Source organism: Drosophila eugracilis, unplaced genomic scaffold (genome assembly GCF_018153835.1).
Source record: "Drosophila eugracilis isolate 14026-0451.02 unplaced genomic scaffold, ASM1815383v1 contig_2154, whole genome shotgun sequence".
In the NCBI taxonomy this organism is placed as follows: domain Eukaryota; kingdom Metazoa; phylum Arthropoda; class Insecta; order Diptera; family Drosophilidae; genus Drosophila; species Drosophila eugracilis.
This window is the reverse complement of record NW_024573038.1, coordinates 11428193-11451620: the sequence shown is the minus strand read 5'-3', so window position 1 is coordinate 11451620 and position 23428 is coordinate 11428193. Positions and strand designations below refer to the sequence as shown.

At 43.5% G+C, this 23428-nt stretch overlaps 5 protein-coding genes across 8 annotated transcripts; 2 read left to right on the top strand and 3 right to left on the bottom strand.

Moving 5' to 3' along the window:
* Positions 1-235: 235 nt before the first annotated feature.
* On the bottom strand, positions 236-6267 carry LOC108105988 (heat shock 70 kDa protein 4). Of its 4 annotated transcripts, none has more exons than XM_041818328.1 (7): positions 6178-6267; positions 5581-5810; positions 3702-4653; positions 3116-3637; positions 2253-2348; positions 1417-1617; positions 236-1347 (listed from the first exon to the last, which is right to left on the bottom strand). In XM_041818328.1, the coding sequence occupies exons 2-7, from the start codon at positions 5685-5687 to the stop codon at positions 724-726; spliced, it is 2502 nt and encodes an 833-aa protein (XP_041674262.1). In that variant the 5' UTR covers positions 5688-5810; positions 6178-6267; the 3' UTR covers positions 236-723. The 4 variants fall into 4 exon arrangements, with proteins under 4 accessions (XP_041674262.1, XP_017068310.1, XP_041674263.1 ...); XM_017212821.2 differs by having other exon boundaries at positions 6153-6260; XM_041818329.1 differs by lacking the exon at positions 6178-6267 and adding an exon at positions 5965-5979.
* Positions 6268-6604: 337 nt separating this feature from the next.
* On the bottom strand, positions 6605-8384 carry LOC108106009 (delta-1-pyrroline-5-carboxylate dehydrogenase, mitochondrial). Its single transcript, XM_017212854.2, has one exon. It carries the CDS (start codon positions 8378-8380, stop codon positions 6644-6646), a length of 1737 nt encoding a protein of 578 aa, XP_017068343.1. The 5' UTR covers positions 8381-8384; the 3' UTR covers positions 6605-6643.
* A 481-nt stretch (positions 8385-8865) lies between these two features.
* Positions 8866-11308, bottom strand: LOC108106010 (ADP-dependent glucokinase). Its single transcript, XM_017212855.2, has 5 exons — positions 10970-11308; positions 10704-10916; positions 10421-10585; positions 9640-10366; positions 8866-9545 (listed from the first exon to the last, which is right to left on the bottom strand). The coding sequence occupies exons 1-5, from the start codon at positions 11110-11112 to the stop codon at positions 9294-9296; spliced, it is 1500 nt and encodes a 499-aa protein (XP_017068344.1). The 5' UTR covers positions 11113-11308; the 3' UTR covers positions 8866-9293.
* A 326-nt stretch (positions 11309-11634) lies between these two features.
* On the top strand, positions 11635-13358 carry LOC108106011 (alpha-endosulfine). The gene is made up of 3 exons (XM_017212857.2): positions 11635-11943; positions 12287-12478; positions 12783-13358. Exons 2-3 carry the CDS (start codon positions 12293-12295, stop codon positions 12954-12956), a joined length of 360 nt encoding a protein of 119 aa, XP_017068346.1. The 5' UTR covers positions 11635-11943; positions 12287-12292; the 3' UTR covers positions 12957-13358.
* Positions 13359-14159: 801 nt separating this feature from the next.
* Positions 14160-23158, top strand: LOC108106015 (PAX-interacting protein 1). The gene is made up of 7 exons (XM_017212863.2): positions 14160-14532; positions 15190-17667; positions 17724-18200; positions 18273-19845; positions 19976-21277; positions 21337-21568; positions 21639-23158. The coding sequence occupies exons 1-7, from the start codon at positions 14458-14460 to the stop codon at positions 22240-22242; spliced, it is 6741 nt and encodes a 2246-aa protein (XP_017068352.1). The 5' UTR covers positions 14160-14457; the 3' UTR covers positions 22243-23158.
* Positions 23159-23428: the final 270 nt, after the last annotated feature.

Sequence of the window (23428 nt, the reverse complement as noted above, 5' to 3'; positions counted from 1 at the left end):
TTTGATTTCACTGGCTGGAGTAATGTTAAATGTAATGTTGCCTGGTATGATTATCAATCAATCTATTTCAAATATATGTTAATAAGTTAAATCAGAGAATCATTATCTATATAAATGAATCATGTGTATCCCACATACATACATAGAATTTTTCTGTTTTGTCCTTTTACGTTTTCCTTTAAAGGACCTTCTAATAGTTCCCAAATTTCACAACCCAAAAATAATAAATTAAATATTTAGTTGGAATCATCTTTGTTTTTATTTGATTATTTGAATTCCATTCATTTAGTGTCGCTTGTTGATTTTGTTATTCAAATATATGAAAAATGGTCGATTAGAAATTGTTTTAGGGTTGTTTCTGTTTCGTTTTGCATTATAAACACAGCAGCAGCAGCAGTAGACGTGTAAGATGTTTCTTCTCTCGTACTTTTTGTTTTTGCTACTATTGTTCGCCCGCATCCATTTATCGTTTTATGGATCCACCAGCGGCTGCAGTTTTACTTGATCAAATAATTCTTACACATGTAGATTGGTTGCATTTTGTTTGTTGTATTGATTTTGGTTGGTTTTTCTCTGCTAGTCCTGAAGCAAGTGCATATACAAATGTTCTTTCATATATGTTTACCGTTTAAGTTATTGTTATAATTATATTCATTATCATTAATCGTTAGCCAATACCGTTGATAGCCGGGAACAACCGGATTGCGGATGAAGCGGTGCTGCTCACTCCACATCCATGGAGGGATCGTTTCCTGGCGCGCTCTGGGCACCATTGTCCACGTCCATTTTGTCGCCGGAATTGCCAGCTGGCTCGCCACCGTTTTGTTCCGCATTCGCCTCATCCTTGGGCGGTGTCGCTGTCTTGGCCGGAGTTGGCTTTGGTTTCGCCCGGTTGATTACCGAACTGACGCATGCATTTAAGGTGTGCACCTCTTGGCGCACAGCAGAAACCTGGACGGGACTGTCGGCGGTGCGCGGCGACTGTGTGAACTTTGACAAATTGCCATCCAACCACTTTTGCGCCTTGTCAGCAGTCTCCGAAATGTTGATAAACTCGGTTTCCGTCAGGTGATCGTACTTGGGCACACCCTTACGGAACTCGGCCACCGCCAGGCGGGCAATAGCAATGCTGTTCTTCAGCTCATCAAAGGCAGCCGGGCCCTGCTCATAATCGTTGGCTCGCAGCTTGATAGGATCCGTCTTTTGGTGAAGTGCCTGCAGTCGGCTAGTGTAAGTCTCGCGCTCGCAGTCCTCTCCATCTTCGTAAAGCCAGTTCTCGAGATCATTCAACTGAGCCACAATAGCCTCGCGCTCTGCCTCCACAACGAATCGCTCCAAAGGTCCACCCTGAAAATTGGTTTAAGTAAATATATAATTTAATAGATGTATTTCTAATACAAAACATCATTTAAGTACCTGCAGTTTGTTGCGCATATCGTAAACAAACTCCTCCAATGCATTTTTAGCGTCGATACGTTCCGTTTCCTTTTGATCGTTGCCAATCATTTTGGACTCCTGCTGCGTGTAATTTCCCAGGTCGATTGGGCTAAAACCGTGAGTTGTGCACTCCAGCGGCAACTCGGTGGCCTTGGAGGCTTTTTTCTTTTTATCAGCGCCCTAGTTACCAAAAAAAATAAAACACAAAAAAAAAAAAAAGATCAAATTATTAATCGAAATAATGCAACTAAATCGGCTTAAGTTCAATTCAAGTTATCCAATAGAAAGAGAAAATTGGAGCAGCAACAACACATCAACAATAAAGCGAAGAGGAAAAACAGCTCCAAGCGACAGCCTACAATATGAGCACAATAAATTTTCTTGGGTATCGTCGTTTTGTATATAAGTTTATAAAACACTGCGGGATTTGGTATTGTTTTTGAATTTTGGGCAAGGGGCGCGCGTTTTTCTCAGGTGTATTTTTTTTTTTAAATAATAAGAAAATAGCTTGTAGAAATAATAAAGTACATTGGCAGATTGTGTAAGCTTTTGAGATGCATTTGTTGGGAGCACATAGGGTAGGCGGCTTATGAGCGGTCTTCTTCATTCGTTTCATTTTTGGTGGAAAAGGTTAAAACACACAAAATTGTCCATTTTGTATTTTCAATTTCGTTTATTTGTTTGATTTTTTTTTTTTGTCTTTAATAAAAATTTCCAATTTCTTGACACACAAAAAATTTTGATTATTTGGTGTTTTCCTTTTTTTGTTGGGTTTGTTTTTGAATTGAAATTTGAGAAATTTGAGGAAAACGTACCGAACTAAACCAGCCCTTGACCCGCTGTGCCCACCCTTGTCCGCCAGGTGATGAGGCTGTTGATGTATTATTATCATCCTCATTCTCACAATATGCCTACGAGAGATCAAAACGCGCGCGTTCGCAAACATATCCAAAACAAACAAAAACAAATATTGGAGTGGTATATTTATATATATATCTATATATTCAAACGAGAGCAATACAGCCCTGGTTTCCATATGTCCGATCATTATGGATTGTAACGATAGAAAGAATTTAATAAGCAATTTATTTATTTGGAACAATGAATTAAATCTTTCCTGTCATTTAAAGTAAGCAGGAAAATTTGCTAAACAAGTTTCTTAATAACCAGACATTGTAAACCGAAGCTTAAAAGGAATTAGTTGAGAAAAATGGGTATAATTAATATAATTAAGACCAGTTTTCTCAATTTCATATTGTGGCACGGTAACCTGATAATCTTAAAGAAAAGCTTTGAATATGAGAAAATAATTATAGATGTTCAACGCTACCGTAAACAAAAGAAGTAGACAATTATAAAAGTATAATAATTAAAATCAAATACAGATTCAATTTAAAATGCTTAATTGATTCACAATGATGATTTGTGGTTTATGCGGCGCAAACATGTGAAAATAAAACCAAGGAACATTTTATTCAACGCTGGTTTTTAGACGTATTTGGACTGTGTTACAGCAAAAAAATGAGCTAAAGGCACTATTAACTGTATTTGTTTAAGCCAAAGGGGCGGTTAGTAGAATAAAACTTAAATAGAGACATGAACTGTAGAGCAACCCCTATTCACAACAGAATATAATGATACGGTGATTGTGTTTAATGGATTGGGAGATAGGACTTACCTCCTGCTGACCATCTGCGGGTTCGCCAGTGTTGTTTGCTTGCTCGCCGGGCTTCTCCTCACTGGCAACCTGCTCGCCAGCCTCTTCTGCCTCTTTCTTTTCCACCAAAGTGGCCGAGGAGATCAGCACGATGCCATTGTTGTTAATGCGCACCTTCAGCTTCACATCCTGGCCCTCTCCGCGCTCCGTTGGCTTAACATCCTTGACTTTCCACACGCCAATGGTTTGATCCGGATATGGCACCTGTTGGCCATAAACAATCGAAACGTTGAACGGTCCCTTGCGGTTGATTGTCAACAGGCGGCTGAACGGCGATGCATGGTACTGCGGGAAGATCTCAATCTCTCCCGGAGCGGCCGATCCCTCACTGTCCCACAGCACTTTTACGGCGTAGTTCTGAATGTCGGTGACGCCGAATTCACGGACGCGTACGGCCGGCGACATAATGGCGCACTGAAGGGCTGCACCACGAGACACAGCCTCATCCTGGTTCAGAGTTGTGCTCGCTGGCTTGTTAAAGACCTATACAAGAAGCAAAGATATAATATTAAAACGCTGAATCTAAGCCAGTCATCTTAACATTTACCTGCTCAATAAGCTGCTTCACGGATGGAATGCGAGAGCTACCGCCAACGATCTCCACCGAGTGAATGTCGTCCAGCTGTAGCTTCGACTCGGCTAGCAGGCGCTTGAACGTCTGTTCGACGCGCTGCAATACGGGAGCGCAGAGCTCCTCCATCTGGGAGCGCTGCATAGAGGATGAGACGTCAATGTCATCCAGGAAACACTCGATGTTAAGCGGCAGTTTGGTGCTGTTGGCCGACATCTGCTTCTTCAATTTCTCGATTTCGGTTAGCAGACGCAGATTGGCACGAGCATTGGTCTTGGCGTTGATCTTGTATCGTTCCTGGAACTCCTTAGCGAAATAATCGCCCAGGGCTAAGTCAAAGTCGCGTCCACCGATTTGGTCCCAGGTGCTGGCTAGCATCTTTAGTTTGCCCTTGGTAAAGGCACAGGCACTGGCCTGCAGTGACGAGTGCCCAAAGTCGACGAAGATCACGTTGCGCGGCTTGTCCTCGAACAGATCGTTCTTGTAAAAACCGTAGGCCAGCGCCGTTGCCGTCGTCTCATTCATAAGTCGCAGGACATTCAGTCCGGCGATCTGAGCGGCATCAAGAAGAGCCCTTCGCTCTGCGTTGGTAAAGAAGACGGGACAGGCGATGACGCAGTCATTAACCTGTGTCTGCATAGCGGCCGCAGAGGTCTCCTTTAGTTTGGTGAAAAGCATTGCGGTCAGCTGCTCCGGACTGAAATGCTGATCCTCGCCTAGGTAGTTCACCTTGATGCCGATGCTGCCGTCGCTGCGCGACTCCACTCGCGCTGGAATGCTCGTGAGTTCGTGTTGTACATGGGGATCATTGAATTTGCGTCCGAGCAGGCGCTTAAATCCGCCAACTGTGTTTTTCATGTTTGTCACCTGCTGGTTCTTGGCGGCCACGCCGATAATCCGCTTCTTGCCATCGAAGGCCACGAAGGAGCTGGAATAGAAAAAAGTGAAAATTTATCAAAAATTATAATTTTTTGTTCTAAATATTACTTTTTATTTCAATGACTTTACTTTTCAGTCATTATAAAACCAATTATATGTACTTAAGTAGACTTAATTCTTGCAAACATGTACATAATCTATCAGATCAAAGGCATTCAGCATATGCGGTCTCCACTGTGTCTACATATGGGATTGTATGTTTGTGTGCTGTCTGTGTTTGCCGGCTTTGAATTTATTTTTGATAGCTTTGCACACTTTTTTTTTTTTTTTTTTTTTGCCGTTTCTTTGTTGGCTCTCTAGCTCTCCCTCTCTCTTCACAACAGCTGCTTCTAGCTCTGCGCTCACTTCTCACCTTTGATGCTGCTTTCTTGACCGCATGACGCATGCATCACCAGGCATTTTTTTTAGCGAGTGTGCCAAAAAAGTAAATTTGGACAAGTACAGGAGAGTGGAAGTGTGGAAGATTGGAAATATAATGGGCCCACGCAGTCAACGGCATTTAAATCAAAAGCACCCATACATAGACAGACCCAATAAATTGGATGAGAGGCAGAAGTGGCAATGGAAGGGAAAAGCTATATGTAGGTACATGTGTGTATCTCATTAAATTTGCAATTTGCAACACTTTTTATGGAAGTGCAGTTGTCCAAATTTAGGCCTCCGCCAAACAACAATCAAGTAAATAATGAACATATCTGGATACACGTATGTTTTTCGGAACGTTACCCATAACAACCATGGAATTTTCTAGGCGCGCTCCCATATAAACACACGAACACACACATATGCGAGGCATGACTTACAAATTCGACATAACCCCAAAAAGGCAAAAAAGTCGAACGATTATGCAGCCCGCGAAGCTTATCACTATAAACTGGGCCATAATCCCAAAAAATGGTTAGAGGACGTTACTTACGGCGTGGCCCGGAGACTGTAGTCATTCGCCAGTGTCTCGATTCCACCGGATCTGGCTGCCGCCACATAGCAGCCCTCGTTGCCAAAATCGATGCCAATCACGGACATATTCGCCTCCTTATTGTCCTTACCGCTTTTTTGATTAAATTAAGTGGGTGTTTGTTGTTATCTTCTCTCTTTTTTTGTTGGGGGCGGAACGTGATCGCTGAGTTTTTCTTTGTTTTCCAGCTACTGCAAAATATACAATTTTCAACGAGAGAGACGGGATATTAGATAAAATATATATTGAACACGCACGCACGTGTCGGCCTGCTATCTGTTCTTTTCGTTTGGCAAAAAAAGTCCAGAACATTCGATTCGATATATGTTTTTTTTTCACATTCACATCAATTATGGATTTTGCTTTTCGCCTGCGAATGGAAATTTCTAGCGTCCGGCCTTCATCGGCTTGCTCTCTCGCTCACTCGCGCGAACAAAGTGATAGGGCGAATAAAGTTGTTGCAAAAACGAACACGTTTTTCGTACTCTTCTCAAATTTATGGGTTATCGTTGGTCAAAAAGATTGTTACGCACGTTTTGGTTGATAATTGGTAATCACCTTCGGGACCACGGCAAATCCTAGCAATTTCAATTCGACACCGCACGTTTTTCACTAATTAGTATGACCACAGCAAGGAAATGGATTATACCCATAAATAGTGTATGTACTAAAGCTCAAATCGATAAAACACACACACACGGGCACACTTCAAAAAGTCTGTTAATTTTGACATTCTTCGTTATTTACATTTTAGTTTACTAGAACTACTGATATTAAAATGTAAAAATCGAGTATCCCATTATTTAAAAAACCAAAAAGTTTCTCCTGGTGAAAACTTAAACTAAAAACAAACTAATATCCAAACTAAAATCCTCACTCAAACTTGAATTCAAAAATATTAAATTGTCCTAAAACACTTTAATGTAGAGCTTTATTCTTAAATAGAATTGCTTTTCTTCCGCATGGAAATTCTTTTTAAATTGAATTAGGACCACAAAAATTCGTTTTATTGTAATTTTTAAACTTATGGAAACTTATTTGATCTCTGCGACGGGACTGGGCCCTCCACAGTCTCCTCAACAAGTAGCGGCGAGCACCAGCGCATGAGGAAGTAGGCAGATCCGGATTTATCGTTTGTACCAGACAACCGATTTCCTCCGAACGGTGTCAATCCGTAATTGCTTCCTGTGCATCGCTCGTTTACGTAGAGATTGCTGGCGGACATCCGCAACTGTTTAAGGCAGTGGAGGATCACCTCATCCCGACTGGCAAAAATAGAGCCGGATAGCGCATATTTCGACTGATTTGCAGCCAGCTTGAGTGCCTCTCCGAAAGATTCATCAGCATAGACGAACACTGGTAAAAAGGGTCCGCTGCACGGCTCACACAGTAGCGGATCCAGAGGATCCGCCACTCGTATAATAGTTGGTTGAACGAACCTACCAATTTTTTCGTCGCAGCTCCCACCGCACAACTGCTCCATTTCCTTGGTGCGCTTCAGGAGTTTTTGCATCCGACGGAATTCATCCACATTCACCATAGCCCCCACATCAGTGTCTAACTGGACGGGGTCTCCAATTTTCAGCTTTTCCGTAGCCTCCAGTAACTCAATTCGGAGTCGCGGCCACATTGACGAGGGCACGTACATTCGGGACAGCGAGTTTGCGTACTGCCCGGCGAATCCAAAGGCCGCCTGGACGCTGGCTAAGACCACAGACTCAACCTTGGCACTAGCATGAACAAAATGGAAGTTCTGACCCGGACACTCAGCCACCAGACGGGGAAAACAGATATATCGCTCCATCTTGTCGCTCACCAGTTTGTGCACATACCTATATTTAGCCACATTGCCTTGGGAGTTCAGTCCGGCAAAGTGTATGGCATCCGTAATGGTGTCCAGGAACAGACGCTCATTAGCTGGCACAAAGTTGATCACTCCACTAGGAAGACCAGCCTCCTGAAAAGCTCTGTAAATAAGAAAACTGGCTGGTGCCACCTCCAAAGAGGGATTCCACAGAACTGTGTTGCCCATTAGCGCTGGACAAAGAGCCAAACTGGAGGACAAGGCTACCGATTCAAATGGTGCCAGAGCGGCAACAAAACCATCTATTGGTCGCATATGAAAGCTGGGGAAGACATTCATATCGCCCTGGATCTCGAAGCGCAGCTCGGATAAATGCTCTAAATAATCGGCATTAGCTCTCAGGGAGCTGAGCAGCCTCCGAATATCCCGAGTCGCATCTTCGATAGTTTTGCTGAGGGTTAGCATTAGAAAGACTCGGAACTTCAACTCATCCTCCTCAATAATGTCTGCCGCCCGTCGCCAAATGGCAAGGCGCTCGGCGATAGGAACCATACTCCAAGTTCCCTGTGCCGAAAGGGCCGACTGGATCGCAGTCTCGATTTGCTTCCGATTAGCGTAATAAACCTGTGCTAAGATTGTCTCGAGATGATGAGGACAGGCGACCCTTTGTTTATCCATGGTGTATACAGGTTCGTCGCCGATTATTGTGGGCACCTCCAAAGGTCTGCGTTGGATCTCCTGAATTGCATGATTGATCAACACTCTCTCGTTCCTCTGGACTCTAGGAGCATCTTCCATCGCCTGAGTTTCGCCCTCTACTTCCTGCTGCTCGTGCTGTAGCCATGAAGTTTTCTCCTTGTCCACAGAGAGTCTTGCCTCACCTCTTATACTAGGCATTCCCAGGAGACGGCATCTGAAGGGCCAACGAGTGGGAAACGCAAGTCCCAGCTTGAGCATAGTTTTTAGAATGTCAATTTGAAGCTTTTAACAGGAATTTATTCTACATCTGCCAGTTTTATATGCATATACTTAAGTGTACAAAAATATATGTGTGTAAGCGTGTGTTTAAACAGTGCGTTTCGCAGATGTAAGACAGTTGTGGAAAAGGCAGTTCGTTTGCTGAACTTGAAAGGTATGGAAACATATATCGCAATAAGCAAATCAAACAAAAAGTTTAAGTACAAAGCAGTCTTTTGGTGAACGTATTTGAACATATTTCAAGCAAACTGCACAAATCAAAATGTAATATGGCTGCAGCACTATGAATTTAAAAATTTTTCAATTAATAATAAAATCAAAAAATAAGGAGTAAAATAATAATTGAAAAAGTGAAAATAATTTAATTTAATTTAAAAAACAACTCTCTCACATTGCAAAAACGCCAGTTTAATTCGATGCCGCATTTTTGAGTTTGAAACCAAGTGCGCAAAACAAATTGTAAGTAGGAATGGCTCAAATATGTATGTAAAAACATATAATTAGTGACTAACAAAACTTAGGACTAGGTGGCATTCGTTTCCGAACTGTCGTTTCGATGCTTTTGCATTAGGAATAATTTTGAACACATGGAATTTATGTTGATGATGAGAGGACAAGTGCAGAAGTCAGCACTTCCATTAAAAACTCATCTGGATATGTGGTTTCATGGGAGTCGTTGTTTTCTTGGTGCTATCGCTTGAGCATTTTCGTCAGATTTATGTGAAGGTAACGCGTTTCTAAGGTCACTAAGGTGCTAAACATGCCGAGTTCATGTCCATTCAGCGGGGGAATGCTTCGGGTTAACGTCTTGGCCTTCTATTCGAGTCTTGGATTGTAGCCTTCTAGTAAAACTATTATGCAGTCTTTATCTTTCCAATCGTAAACGACGCCCCTACAACTGTGCCGCCAATCCAGATGCGGAAATGTTATCGCCAGCTCCTGCCGTCTTTCTGGCCTCGCGACAAACTAGCACTGGAGCCACACAAATCTCCACCTCAAGTTGTTGCCGGTGGGGACCATGCTCAATATATTCCCGCCAACAGGGTACCGGACTAGCTGCTCCAATTCTCATCCGAGGTGCATCCGTCTGAGCTGAAGTGGCGAAACTGTCGTCCAGAACTTGTAAAACTGCCTCTGGATTGATCTGCAACAGAAGGAATTGATTACTTTCAGTTTGCAAATAAAATAAACAATCTTTGAGAAGTAACAAAATTAAATATACTTCATAATGGACTCACAAATTGGGACTTGCAAACATATCGGTGAGCTGTGAGTGCCGCCTTGGCCGCTGCAGCCCGGGTGTTCTTCCACTTGGAGCCCGCTGTGGTCAGGATTGCCTGATAGGCCAAAGTATGCACATGGATCCGAGAGATACGACGCCGTCTAGGATCGCCAGAGCTTTGGTCGCCGTAATCCTCGAGCAAACTAATAAAGACCTGCCGCATTTGGTCGAGGGTGTGAGCAATGCGAGGATTCCAGTCGGTGGCCAAAGTGGTTCGTCCGTGGGCGAGAACCTGTTGTAGATTCGAAAGCTCTTGTTCGTTCATTCCTAGGGAGTCTACGTAGGGTAGAACAAATTTTCGCAGCTGCTGCAGTAGCTGCAACTCCACATAAGATGCCATCTCAAAGTGATTCAGAGTGTCAACCGGCTGGCTAGTTAATTGTCTTTGTACTTGCTGAAGTCTCGCCTCACGCTCGCCAGGGTTAAATGTGAACATGTCCATCATTTGCAGACCGCTAACAACTAGCAGCTGTGGATGATAGACCTTAAGGGCATCGGTTAGCTGCTCTACGGCCCTTAAATGCGGATTATTGCGGTCGTTATGCAGAATATATCGATTGGCCCGAGGTGCCACATACGAGCCCCAGGTGTCACCGGCTTTGTACTCCAGAATTAAATGTATATCGTCGTTTGGAATCTCGTCTCCAGCCAGTCGAATCTCCTTCGGCAACAGCGGACGTAATCTGATGATGATTTTGAAATGAGTTCAGAGTATACAAGAATCGTTTGAAAAATACTTCTTAGACATATGAGCGCCTAGTAGCACTTCAGCTCCTTCCATAAAGAAGCGGACAGCCATAAGCGGGGCGTTTCCACCCATGTACCATTGGATACGCTCCTTATCCATTACCTTTGCGTAGCCAACAAGCTGCTTGAAGAGAGTACTGTTTGCCATTACTCGTCTGAAAAAGTGAACAATTAAAACAGAACGATAAATACAAAGTTTTGCTAGTCAATGCTTGGTATACCAATTATATGTATGCATATGTACAACTTAGTATTGCTCATAAATCAACTTACTCCGCTGCAGCACCGTTTTGAAAGTAATAGGCAAAGGACTGCAGCAGTTCGTCCTCGTTGTTGACAGTTTCTCTGGAACCAGTAATAGCTGCAGGAATGCGCCGGCTATAATAACGATCCAGAAACTCGGTGGCGTTTATCTGCAGGTCCGTGCATGCTCCATACCCGATAGCCACTTTGGGTGCCGGTTCTAAAGCTGGGCGCTTGAGGGATCTACAGTACATATATAATTTTAAAAAATCCATAGGTTTCTATAGGGTCCTCACCCCTCGATGGCCAGGAGGCCGGTGAGCAAGACTGTCGTCCTGTTGAGTGTTTGAAGAGAAAGGAAGGCCTGCCATATAATGGAAACGAAGGCAGTTAGGACCGAACAGCCGGTGACCCATCCCATGTATCGCAGGGCGGTCATTGTGGGCGCGGCTTGTGTGCTTGCTCCTCCTTAGTTTTTTGCCGACCAGTCGTCGATCACAAGCAGTTTTATCTATGACTTTCTGCTTCTGGGCTGCTCTAAATTTCTTATCAGTCGGAATTGTCGCCCTTTTTCCAATTAGCTTCAAAGCCAGCGATGACACTATCTGCGTTTTCCCGATAGTGCGATAGTATTTAGACCGCTTCCTAGTAACGGTTTTATTTAAACTTTAAATGTTTTATTGGACCTTTATGTGGGTAATAGACTTATATAAATTATATATTGTTGTTTAGTTATGCCGTCTCCGTAGTTTCCTTCAAATATTATAGTTCAAATATTATATATATTAATTTAAATATGTTATAGCTTAGAGTTAAAGCGGAACTTGAAATATTCTTTTTAATTTTCTTGCAGTTTCTGTTGTTATCGATAAATACATATTCACCAAAGTTAACCACCATTTGAAAAATCTGTCTTCCGTCATTTTTTAGTACCTCTCTCCCTCTTTCTGCAGTTTAACGGCCGAACTGCGGTCACACTGCTTGCATCATCTCCCAGCGCGTCTGTAAAGCGATAAAATAATTTTACTTTTGAATCGCCTTGAGAATTTAACTCACTGTCGCCGCTCCATATATAAAAAGCGTGCAACGTAACATCCAGATTTATTCGAGAATTTCCCCAATTGGTTGCGAATAGCAGTCAACACCGCTAATTCGGCACGCTAATTGGCAAATCCCATTTGATTCCAAGGAGGAAGACGCACAAGCAGAAGGGTGAAGAACAAAAGGAGGAGGAAAACAACAGTTAATCGTCAAATTTTACAGGCAAAAGGTGAGCTACTACGCCTTGCAAACATACACACACATCCAAATGAACACACACATAGGCCTTATCGCCTCCGTATGGGTGTATATAAAAAATTAAAACAATATTTGCACATCCGATTATTACTATAATATTTCGCGTCCATATATTAGCAAGTGTGCGTGCGCCTGCCCTGGATATGTTTGCCAGCGGGTGTGTGAGTGTTCGAGCCTCGCGCGTGTGTGTGTGATGAAATGCAATTTTATCTTGGCATTTTGCGCGCCTCCGATTCGCGACCATTTTCCCCCCTCATATTCCATGTCGCCATTTTCGCACCTTCTCTAATCTGGATCTAATCTCGTAAATGCAGTCTACAATGAGCTCTGCGGAGGAAAACAGCAATAGCCCGGCTACCACGCCCCAGGACAACGAGGCCGCCGAGCAGGCCAACCTCACGGATCTCGAGAAGATCGAGGAGGAGAAGCTCAAGAGCAAGTATCCCAGCGGAATGCGTGTACCCGGTGGACACTCGGCCTTTCTGCAAAAAAGGCTCCAGAAGGGGGTAAGTGTTTCGGACTCCCCATAAAATAACCAAAGATAATAATTATATTTTCCACACTTTACAAGAGTTCTTTTGGTAGTCAATTCTTGATTTTATTATTTTCTTTATTTATTTGTTTTTGTTATGTTGAAAACTATATTTGACAAAAAAAAAAAAATCAAAATATAAAGATGTAGAGAGCGATGCAATATCAGAAATGAATTTAAGAAGGTCTTAGATTTTTCTTAGTAATGTAAAAAAAAATCTCATTGAAAAACTTTATGACCATTTTACTGACTTCTTAATAATATATTTTTTTGTGCAGCAAAAATTCTTCGACTCGGGCGATTACCAAATGGCCAAGCAGAAGGGTGGCGGCGTCAAGCAGGTCTTTGCCAATAAGGTGACCACCGGGGAGGCCATTCCCACGCCCGAAACCGTGCCGGCGCGCAAGACTTCGATTATCCAACCCTGTAACAAGTTCCCGGCGACGAGCTAATTTACTCACCTTTACTTTATCCGCAACCTCAACTGCAGCCAGTTTCCCGTTCCCACTTCAAATGCTCTATACCTAATTTTAAAGAAAAAACCTAATGCTAAGATGGCTGCTGCCGGATTGTGTAGGCCTTTCGCGAAAGTTTAAACAAAATTTTGTAGTAGCTCCCCGTTCCTTTTCCCCGTAAACTTTAAGCGCCAACTGCACTGGCCAATCTCAAGATCCCTTCATCAGTACATCTCTCAGGCCGGGGAAGCGAGAATTGCAAACCGAGCAGCGCGAAATTTATTGAAAAAGTTATATATATCTCTATCTCTGTAACATTAACATAACTTACCCTGATCGTACGTAGCTGTAAGTATTACGAGCATAATAAATTTAAGTTGGAGCCAGCCGCCACATAAACACACTGTTCTCGTACATTACTGAGGTTCCATCAACTTCTTATAATTTACTTTGGCTTTAAATTTTTTACAAATATTTCATATAGCGTGGGAGAATATATACATTTTGAAATGCACCCAATCATAAGCAGTTGACGGAATTTCTTTAAACATTTGATAATAAACTAGGTCGCTGCTCCTTGCAGAGTTCAATTTTTAATGCGAAAACCAAAACTGTCGAGTTAAAATCAATTTGTAAATCAAGCAGAGCTAAAATAAATGTATGTACGTACTACTTATAAAACTGATGATTTCCTGGGGCGCTAACCTAACAACTGAATTGGAAGATGTGCCATACAAATGTTTACTTAAATGATAAGTGTCTGACTGGCAATGCGCCTAATTAGCTTAAAAACATTTGGATGAGTGATTTGGTAAATTGTTATTCAAATTGATTGCTGACCGAATTAAGTCACCTATATTTTTTAGAGATTCTTCAATTTTTAAGAAAATATTGCACTGAGGTGAATGTTGAATCAACAAAAAGAATGGCGTATTAAAAATAAAATTATTGCAATTGTTTTTTGTACTAGCAAGCTTGTCAAGTTAAAGAAAAAATGTCTTTAAAAATAAAGTTAGTTAAACTTTAAAATATATGCATAATTATTAAAAATATACTTTTGTCCACAAAATCAAATTTTGGCCCATGGTACACCGAAGATCCTAACCAGACATCCAAGTACTCAACCATTTTCTGTTTTCTTAAGAATCGATAGTTGCAGATTTGACATCGATGCTACAAAATCTTGGTAAATATCGATAGTTTCGCATAAACAGCAAGTTTTATACCAGCTCTAGGCGGAAGGCGGTGATAAAAGAGAAAAAGCCAAATTTAAATGATATTTTTCCGTTTTATATTGCATCTGAAATGCAAATCGCGATAAGCACCGTACCGCGTAACGTATTTCAAAGATCGCGAACGGATAAAACCACCGTCGAGACGAAAAACCGCGGTGAAATGTAGATGCCCACGAGCAGCCGCCGAGCAATAGCAATAACAAAAGCAAAAGTGAAATTAGCGCCGCCAGAGAAGTTCAAGAGGCCAAAAGATTGGTGGCGCCATGGATAACCTCAAGATTAGCGATAAACTGTTCGAGGATGTGATTTACTTTGTGCTGGGGAACCTGGACGAAGAGGTAAAGCTACAAATCGAATCTTCAGAGTGCTGTTGCTGTACTTGCATTGTGCATGTGTGTTTATGTGTGTATTAGTGTGAGTGTTCGTTTGGACAGGGTGGCTCGAAGCGCGGGCGTACAGGGTGATCTGGGCACCGTGGGAAATGCGCGCCATAAATGTTGCCGGCAAATTGACATGTGTGTGTGCCTGTGTATTTAACGTTGTGTTGGTGCGAAATCAACTGATTTTGTTTTGATTTTGCTAGTCGAACATAATAATAGTTTTTAATATCTGTTTGTAGAGATGGGTCCATTTAGTAAAATAATATATGAAATCAAAGTTAGAACAGCGAAGAGAAAAAGTCTTAATATAAAAATTATACTCTATATTCATAGATCGACCTTGCACGATTTATTGATATTATTTAAAATTGCCTTAATTATGATATTTGGGTATTTAATTGTTAGGTAGAATTATTTTAGTAAATGGATTTTTAAGAAAAGTTTTGAATATAAGATATTAATTCCTGCAAAAACTGTCTTCGTTTGCATGTAAAGCCAATTCGACTTAGCAAAGTGCCACTATAACTTGTTTTTATATGCTTAAAACTATTCTATAAATATAAAATGTAAGTTGAATTTTAATTATATGACAAAACTTCTTATTTTTCCGTACAGATCGAGCGCTTTCTTAAGAATGGTGGGGCCCAGTCAAAGTTGTTCTTATCGGACAAAATCACACATATGATATGCGCCTCCAACTACAGCGAAGAGGAGCTGTCGATGAACCTGGATTTGTACAGTGCAATTCCCGTGACGGAGCAATGGATCGTTCATAGCGCCAAGCTGGGTCGGATGGCCTCGACGCGTGCCTTCGACCCAAGTCCAAATCAGTTGCGACTAATGCGCGGGATTCGGGTGGCCATAACCAATGTGGTGGCCGGAGATCGGAGGCGTTTATACGCCATGATGACCTATCACGGTGCCGTCGTTACACACAGCTTTGGGGCCACCAACACGCATCTGGTATGCGGAGCAGCCAACGGTGGCATCTATAACAAGGCGCTGGCGCTGCCCAAGAATGCCATCATTATTGTGACTCCCGACTGGGTGACGGACAGCCTGAAGTATAAAAGCTGCATGCCTGTGGAATCTTATCATCCGAGACTGCTGAAGCCCACTGAAAAGCAGCGAACACAAAAGCAACAGGCTACGCAACAACAACAAATCCAACAGCAACAATTGCAACACCAACAACACATGCAGCAGCAACAAATACAGCAACAACAGCAGCAGCAGCAACAACAACAGCAACAACAACAGCAGCAACAACAGCAGCAGCAGCAACTACAGCAGCAGCAGCAACAACAGCAGATTATACAACAACAGACATCCACACTCTCGGATATTCTTGGCTTTGGCGAGGACAGCGCGGCTGCCAAAAGTATCGCCAGCATTAAGTCCCAGTTGCAAGCTTCAGCCGAACAAATTCAGCAGCAACAGTTGCCCGTGCCAGCCCAGCAGCAGGTGGTATTTGTACGACCTCAGCCGCAGGGCCAGCAGCAAGCACAGCCATCGCCGCACCAATTGCAACAAGGTGGTCCTCAAGCACCTGCTCCAGCACCACACCCACAGCATCAACAGCAATTAATAATTCAGCAGCAGAAGATTATACCTGCCAATCTGCAGCAGCAGGCACAGAATCCGCAGCAGATCAAGAATATTTTACAGCAACAGAGGCAAATAAAAACCACGCAGCAACAAGCTCAGCAGCAACAACAAATTCAAATGCTTCAGCAGCAACAGCAACTCATGCAGCCGGAGCAACAGCCACTTCAACAACAGCATCCTCAACAACAGCAACATCAACAGCAGCACCAACAGCAACTTCAACAACAGCAATCGCCAAGACTGCCAACAACTCCAACAGGTCGGCAAACCCCACGAACACCATCTACAACGCCGCAGCCCGTTCAGTCCCCTCAACACCACCAGCAGATTGTACAGCAACAACAGGTGGTGCAGCAACAAGTTGGTCAACAGCAAACAATAGTGCAACAGCAGCAAATCGTTCAGCAGCAAGTTGTTCAGCAACAGCAACAACAACCACAACAACAATCTGTGCCCGTTTCACCGCAAATCATACACCAACACCTTATGCGCCAGCAACAAATTTTAAGCCAGAATCAAATGCAATTGCAGCAAATCGTTCAAAGCGGACAGGCATTAACCCCGCAACAACAACAGCAGCAGAGGCAAATTCAGCAACAGTTACAACAAGTACTGCAGCAGCAACAGCAATTGCAAATGCAAATGCAGCAACAACAACAGCAACAGAATCAACAACAACAGTCGCCACGGATGGTACAAAACCGTTCGCCGGTAATGCCACCAAGTACTCCATCTCCATCGCTACAGCAGCAACAACATCACGCTACCAGCAATATGTTGCCACCACAATCACCACGCCAACTGCAATCGCCAGCTCCACAAATGACACCGCCACCACCACCCTCGCCGCAAAGTGCTCAACAACAACATTTGCGCCAGCAGCAACAGCAAATTCAGCAGAGTCGCCAGCAACACATGATGGGGTCACCTCAGCAACCACAACCGCCTTCTATGATGTCACCACAGCAACAGCAACAAATGCAGCCCTTTCAACAGCCCGTCCACCAACAACAGCGAATGCAATTGCAACAGCAACAACAATTGGCCCAGCAACAACAACAACAGCAACAGAGTCCTCAGCATATTTCACCACAATCACCCCAGATTTCCCAAACTCCACCCATGCAGACAAAGTTGCACCAGCATCAGACTGTTCCAGGCCATGCCGCTCAGCCGCAGCAATCATTCTCCCAGCAGAAGCCTATAGACCCAACGGACCCTGTTCAAGTGGCTCAAGTTCTAAGTCGTTCTGCATTGAGCAGTAACCAGGACTCATTAATAATGAGGCAACAACAACTAAAGCAGCAACAGCAATTGCAACAACAGCAACAAATGACAACGCAGCCACAGCAGCAGCAAATGGCACAGCAACCACAGCAGCAACAACCACAACAGCAACATACCCCGTCACCGCGACAATCACCATTACAGCAGCCACCCACCACGCCCACCTTACAACAGCAGCCACAACAACAAAATCCTCAAGTAAATTGCAAGAAAATATTAATTTATCAGCAGATATTAACATTTTTTTGTTTTAGCAAATTCAACAACAGCAGCAACAGGTCCTCACACAGCAACAACCGCAGCCTGGGCAACAGCAACAACAAGTCATCACGCAGCGACACGTGATTAACACATCAACGGCTCAAGGACAGCAAATCATTCAAAGTCATATGTCTTTGGCTTTGCAGAAGCAGCAGATGTTGCATGTTCAACAACAAACACAACAGCAGCCACAGCAGCAACAACAGCTTCCGCAAGTGCAGCAACTTCAATCGGGACAGCAACAGCAGCAACAACAACAGCTTCCACAGCAGCACCCACAACAGCAACAAGTTCAATTTACACAACAGCAGCCAATTGCACTTGGAGCTGGTGGTCAAGTTAGAATAATTCAGCAAACGATCCAACGCCCACCAACAAACGTCCAGCAACAACAACAGGTTCCGCAACAACAGCAACAGATAATCGGACAATTTCCACAGCAACAGCAACTGCAACAACAACCTCAACAAGTATGTTTACTTCTTCTTCAAAATAATTGGTATTAATTTAATTACATAACATTTACTCTTCACTTTCAGCAGCAAATTCTTGGAGTCCAGCAGCCACAGCAGCAGCAACAACAAAAAACTTTTATTATCAGTCAGCAGCACTTTAATCAGCTTAGCGTGCAACAACAACAGCAAATTCTGGCACAAAATCCGCAAAGCCAAAACGTTTACGTGGTCAATCAGACCCAACAGCAACTTGTACAACAACAACAAATGCTGCAGCAGCAGCAGATAATACCACAGCAGCAACAACAACAGAGAATGCAAGTGCAGCAGCAGCCGCAGCAAATTGTTGTCAATCAACAGATACTTAGCGATCCGCAGCGATTGCAGTATCTACAACAACAGCAGCTGATGCAAAAACAGCAGCAGCAGCAACAACAACAACAACAACAACTTGTGGGGCCGCCACAGCAACAAATACTTATACAGCAACAGCAAACCCCCCAACAACAACAGATATTGCAACAGAAGCTTTCCAACGATCCTCAGCAACAACAGCAGCAACAAATAATGCAGCTTATCACGCAACAACAACTCCCGCAACGCACGCCGCCACCGCAGCAACAACAACAGCTAATGCTTCAGCAACAACAGCAATCTCCGCAACACCATCAGCAAATGACACAACAGCATTGGTCGCCGCAGAGCCCTGCTGGCGGTCAGATGGCGCCCAGCACTCCGGGAACACCTACAAGCAGTGTCGGGATGCAATCACCTTTGCCCGGCGGACCGACAACTCCCCAGCAGCAGTCGCAACAACAACAGCAATTCGTACCGCGTGGGTTGCGGCCGCAAACCTCATGGCCCGGACAGCCGCAGCAGCAGCAGCAACCACAACCTCTGCAGCAGCAGCAACAGATTGTACTTCCGCCACCTCAACAACAACAACAGCAGCAACAGGCACAGGTTGGCCAACAACAACAACTGATATTGCAGCAGCCACAGCAACAGAAAATAGTTGTGGATGAAAAAACTCACGCGCATCTGATGTCATTAGATGCTGTAAAAAGAGCAGAGTACATCACCAAGTTAAACTCGCAAAATAAGCCACGGGTAATGCTTCGCCAGCAGGTTGCCTACCCGGCACGACCCGGTGCGCCGGGCAACATAGTAGCAACACGTCCTGCCGGCCCAGTTCCTCCGGGGCATTTTATCGTCCAACACCAAATGCCACCTGGACTAACGCAACAGCAACAGGTGGCCTGGCTGCAGCAGCAACAAGGCAAAAGACAAGTGGTGGTACGCGCCGGAACTCCTGGGCTAAGTCCCATTCAGCAACAGCAGGGTGTGGGACCGCCGCAACAGCAACAGTCGCCGCAGCAACAGCCCTTTAACCCCAATGATCCCAACCAGCAAATGCTAATGCAGCGACAACAGTTGCGAGTCCAACAGATTCCAATCCAGCAGCAAGGCCCTCAGCAGCTGGGTAAGCAAACGGTGCAGCTTATCACTGGACCTAATGGGCAGCTGATCGAGCAACAGACTATCGTTCAACAACCTCAGCAACAGTCCGCTCCTGGAACGCCTACAACGCCAGGTGCTGGAGGTGTTCTCCCTGGAAATGCTAATATAATGACGCAAACTCTAGTCATGACATCAACAAGTAAGTTAAATTTATTGCAGTCAGTTACTGGGAATTTTAAAAACTTAAAAGAAATTACCTTTGCTGTTAAGCTGCTTTTGATTTTTTTTATGAATTCGTGTTTACCTTGTAACCCCATCTTTATACACAGCTCCCGACGGACAGCCACAACAAACACCCCAGCAAATGAACCTGAAAACCAAGACAGCCCTGGCCAACATGTTAAGCAATCGCTTAGGAAATAATGGTGTTCAGACATCACAACAGCAACTAATTCAACTTCCCGATGGTCAACAGCAACAGCAGCCTCAGCAACAGCAGATTGTGCAACAGGTAGTGGTAACCGGAGCTATTCAGCAGCAGCAGCAACAATTGCTACTACAGCAACAGCAGCAGCAACAACAAATGGTTGTCCAACAGCAACTGCCACAGCAGCAACATGTCGAGCCCCCGTCAGCAGCTGGAGCTCTTAGAATGATGGGTCAGCAACACAACGCATCTGCTGGAGTGCCTGGACCTCCGCGAACGCAGCAGGAATTGTTGATGCTGCAGCAGCAACAACAGCAACAACTGCTTCAACAGCAGCAAATGCGCAGAGTTGTTACCCTTCCGCAACAACAGCAGGCACCGCAGCAACATCTGGTCCAGCAGCAGATCGTAGTCGCTCCGCCTCAATCCCCGCAGCAGCAGCAACAGATGGCTGTAGGTGTAGGAGTGGGTGTACCAGTGCAGCGGACGCCCCACGGATACATTCAAGCCCGTCCTGGACAGCCACAGATACCTTTGCCGCAATTTTACGGTCACAATCCGAACCTGAAGTTGCCAGCCGATCTGTTCCTGGTGGGCTGCACATTCTACATCGTGGAATACGACGAAACAGATGGCGATGAGCTTCCCATATGGTTAGATACTATCAGGCAGTTTGGCGGTGACATTGAACGGGTCTACTGCCCTAGGGTGACACACGTTATTTGCCGCACTCAGCGGCACGGCGTAGTGATGCAGGCATTGCGTGATGCTAAGCGCTGCGTTACAGCCTATTGGCTGAGTGATATTTGTTTAAAACGGCAACTAATGCCTCCGTGGCAGCCCCTTCACCTGCCCTTTCCCAGCCAGTTTGGCTATCGTAAGCCATTAGAACGCTACATTATAACGTCGGAGGGATTTGAGGGAGAGGAGGTGGTGAGGTTGCAGCAGATGGCCGAAGAATGTGGAGCCATTTACACCTCCTATCTGTCCAAAGTAAACACGGTGGTCGTGTGCAAGCAGCTAGAGGGCAACAAGTTCAATGCAGCTAAGGAGTGGAACATTCCGATGGTCAATGCCCTCTGGCTAAGCGACGTCTGCATCGGCAACCTTAGCGGCCTCTCTCAGTACGACAATCCCAAATACCAGCAGTACAATCTTGCGGCACCCTTCCGAATCGAATGCAACTTGGTGGCGCACCTTTTAAGTAATTATACACTTAACTAATGTCTTAATCTATAGTAAATTTATTTCCTTTTTTAATAGCTGCTTGGAAAGCACCTATCAATCTTACTCAGGAGGCTCACGAACGAGTCAAGCGTCATCTGTCCGATCCCTACGGCAACGAACACAAAATTAAACGCCAAAAGATGAACTCATTCCAACAGGAGCAGCTGCCAGAGCAAATTGTCTGCCTTGAATATCCCACAACCACCAAACCGCCCAAAGTTATATTCTCCCAGGTCGCAGATGTAGAGGCACTTAAAAAAGCAGTGTTGTAAGTATAACAAGTTATTATTTTCTGTTTTGTTTAGGTGAGATGTTAATTTTGTTTTTTTTCCTTTTAGGATTTTGGGTGGAATTGTGGTGGACAGCCCTGCAGATGCTACTCACCTGGTTATGACACGCGAGAGTCGTACCTGCAAGCTAATTCAGGCCTGTTGTCATGTGGACTATGTACTCAAGTCTAGTTGGATTGCAGACAGTGCCAAGGCTGGTAAATTTGTGCCAACCGATCCATATCGCATCCAGCATATACCAGTGGACGAGAACCTACAGTTTAATCTGAACACTGTTCTTTGTGCACCTACACGCTCCACGTTGTTTGCCGGAAAATACTTTCACGTGACGCCGGACGTATTTCCAGCCCGTGAGGAAATCATTAGAATGATTGAATCGTCTGGGGGAAAAGTAGAGTTAAAACGAAGAAGCGGTGCTGCTGTGGCGGAAACACATATGCAAGCGCCCGACTCCTATATCATAGTGACCTGTCCAACTGATATGCATCTCTGTGCGGATCTCACGCGGCATGGAAACCCAAAGTGTCATATTGTGTCCACGGAGTTTGTCATGAGTTCGATACTTAAACAACAGCTTGAGATTGAACCCAACCTTATACCCTATTTGTATAACAATAACAATGTTAATAGCTGCAATAGTAACAAGTCCTAGCGCCGAGTGTTTTGGTTATTGTAGAGCTTAGATTAGGTCTCAGATGCATTGTATAGTCACAAAGGAATTTATGCTATCTGTATATAAGTATGAAAAAATTATGGCAGGGAAAAATTAAGCCCCATTAAAGAGTCATTGGCCGATTAATGCAAATATAAGTAGCCAGTCCCATTTCTTATGATACATTAACACAAAATTAGTTTAGAGAATTTGTCAATTCATTGTTTCATGCCAGAATGACAGAATTTAAATGGTCTTGGGCACATCGGCATATCGGTCATAGTAATAAGCACTACTTTAAACTATAAATTTTCTTTATATTTGTCGTAGAAGAACACAACGTACGTCCAAAAACCAACCAAATGTTTAAGCGTCAAAATGTGCAAATTTATTAAAATATTCTTAAGAGAATAATCGTCTCATTTCAAAAATCCTCTAATTCTATTTGTATATACATTTTGGGCGTTCCATATATACATTGCTGATGACTATAAAAGTTCATATTTTATTTGGCTTAAAAAATTGTATAAATAAAGTATTGCAATATTTGGACGTCCCCTAGCAAGATCATAATTTTCTTATTATTAATAAATTGTTCATAACTGAGTAAGAGCTCGACCGATATGTATAACGTAGCACATAACGAAGAACTACCTTAATTAGTGTTAGGATAAAAGATTCAAACAATCATTTATATATTTTTGAAGGTTCAGGAACCTATATAGCTTTAGGAAGTCACACAAATATACACACATATTTCCTAGAGTATACGAATATTTCACAGAAATTGATATTGTCGGCTATTAGTATTTTAAGTACTTTTCACGTAGGTAAATCCAATATTTTCACACTTAATATTAATACTAGTTAGGCATTGTACTAAATGTATGAAAAATAAAATAATGTTAAATCATAATCTATCAATTGTTTGAAATTCATTTTTGCAAGAATATTTTCGCTTTATTCTGAGCCAATTAAGATATATCTATGGCTTGTCGGGCTTTTCAATAGGCCGCCTGCATTTAATGGCTACACCCACATTAACGCCCACAAGCCACGAAAAGCTATGGCGTCCATAACGATTGATTTGACTTCAAATGTTAGTTTTTGTCAATAGCTATCAATCTCTGATTAATCCAAAATTTATTAATAAATGAAGGCTATAAGGTCACCGGCGGCTGAGATA

Coding starts and splice junctions, on each gene's coding strand:
- LOC108105988 (XM_041818328.1), bottom strand. CDS start 5,687: ATGTCCGTGATTGGCATCGATTTTGGCAACGAGGGCTGCTATGTGGCG. Junction 1,618..2,252: donor TCAAGGGCTGGTTTAGTTCG/GTACGTTTTCCT, acceptor TTTGGTAACTAG/GGCGCTGATAAAAAGAAAAA. Junction 1,348..1,416: donor ATATGCGCAACAAACTGCAG/GTACTTAAATGA, acceptor ACCAATTTTCAG/GGTGGACCTTTGGAGCGATT.
- LOC108106009 (XM_017212854.2), bottom strand. CDS start 8,380: ATGCTCAAGCTGGGACTTGCGTTTCCCACTCGTTGGCCCTTCAGATGC.
- LOC108106010 (XM_017212855.2), bottom strand. CDS start 11,112: ATGACCGCCCTGCGATACATGGGATGGGTCACCGGCTGTTCGGTCCTA. Junction 10,367..10,420: donor GGCGCTCATATGTCTAAGAA/GTATTTTTCAAA, acceptor AATCATCATCAG/ATTACGTCCGCTGTTGCCGA. Junction 9,546..9,639: donor ATGTTTGCAAGTCCCAATTT/GTGAGTCCATTA, acceptor CTTCTGTTGCAG/ATCAATCCAGAGGCAGTTTT.
- LOC108106011 (XM_017212857.2), top strand. CDS start 12,293: ATGAGCTCTGCGGAGGAAAACAGCAATAGCCCGGCTACCACGCCCCAG. Junction 12,479..12,782: donor AAAAAAGGCTCCAGAAGGGG/GTAAGTGTTTCG, acceptor TTTTTTGTGCAG/CAAAAATTCTTCGACTCGGG.
- LOC108106015 (XM_017212863.2), top strand. CDS start 14,458: ATGGATAACCTCAAGATTAGCGATAAACTGTTCGAGGATGTGATTTAC. Junction 14,533..15,189: donor TGGGGAACCTGGACGAAGAG/GTAAAGCTACAA, acceptor TTTTCCGTACAG/ATCGAGCGCTTTCTTAAGAA. Junction 21,569..21,638: donor GCACTTAAAAAAGCAGTGTT/GTAAGTATAACA, acceptor TTTTCCTTTTAG/GATTTTGGGTGGAATTGTGG.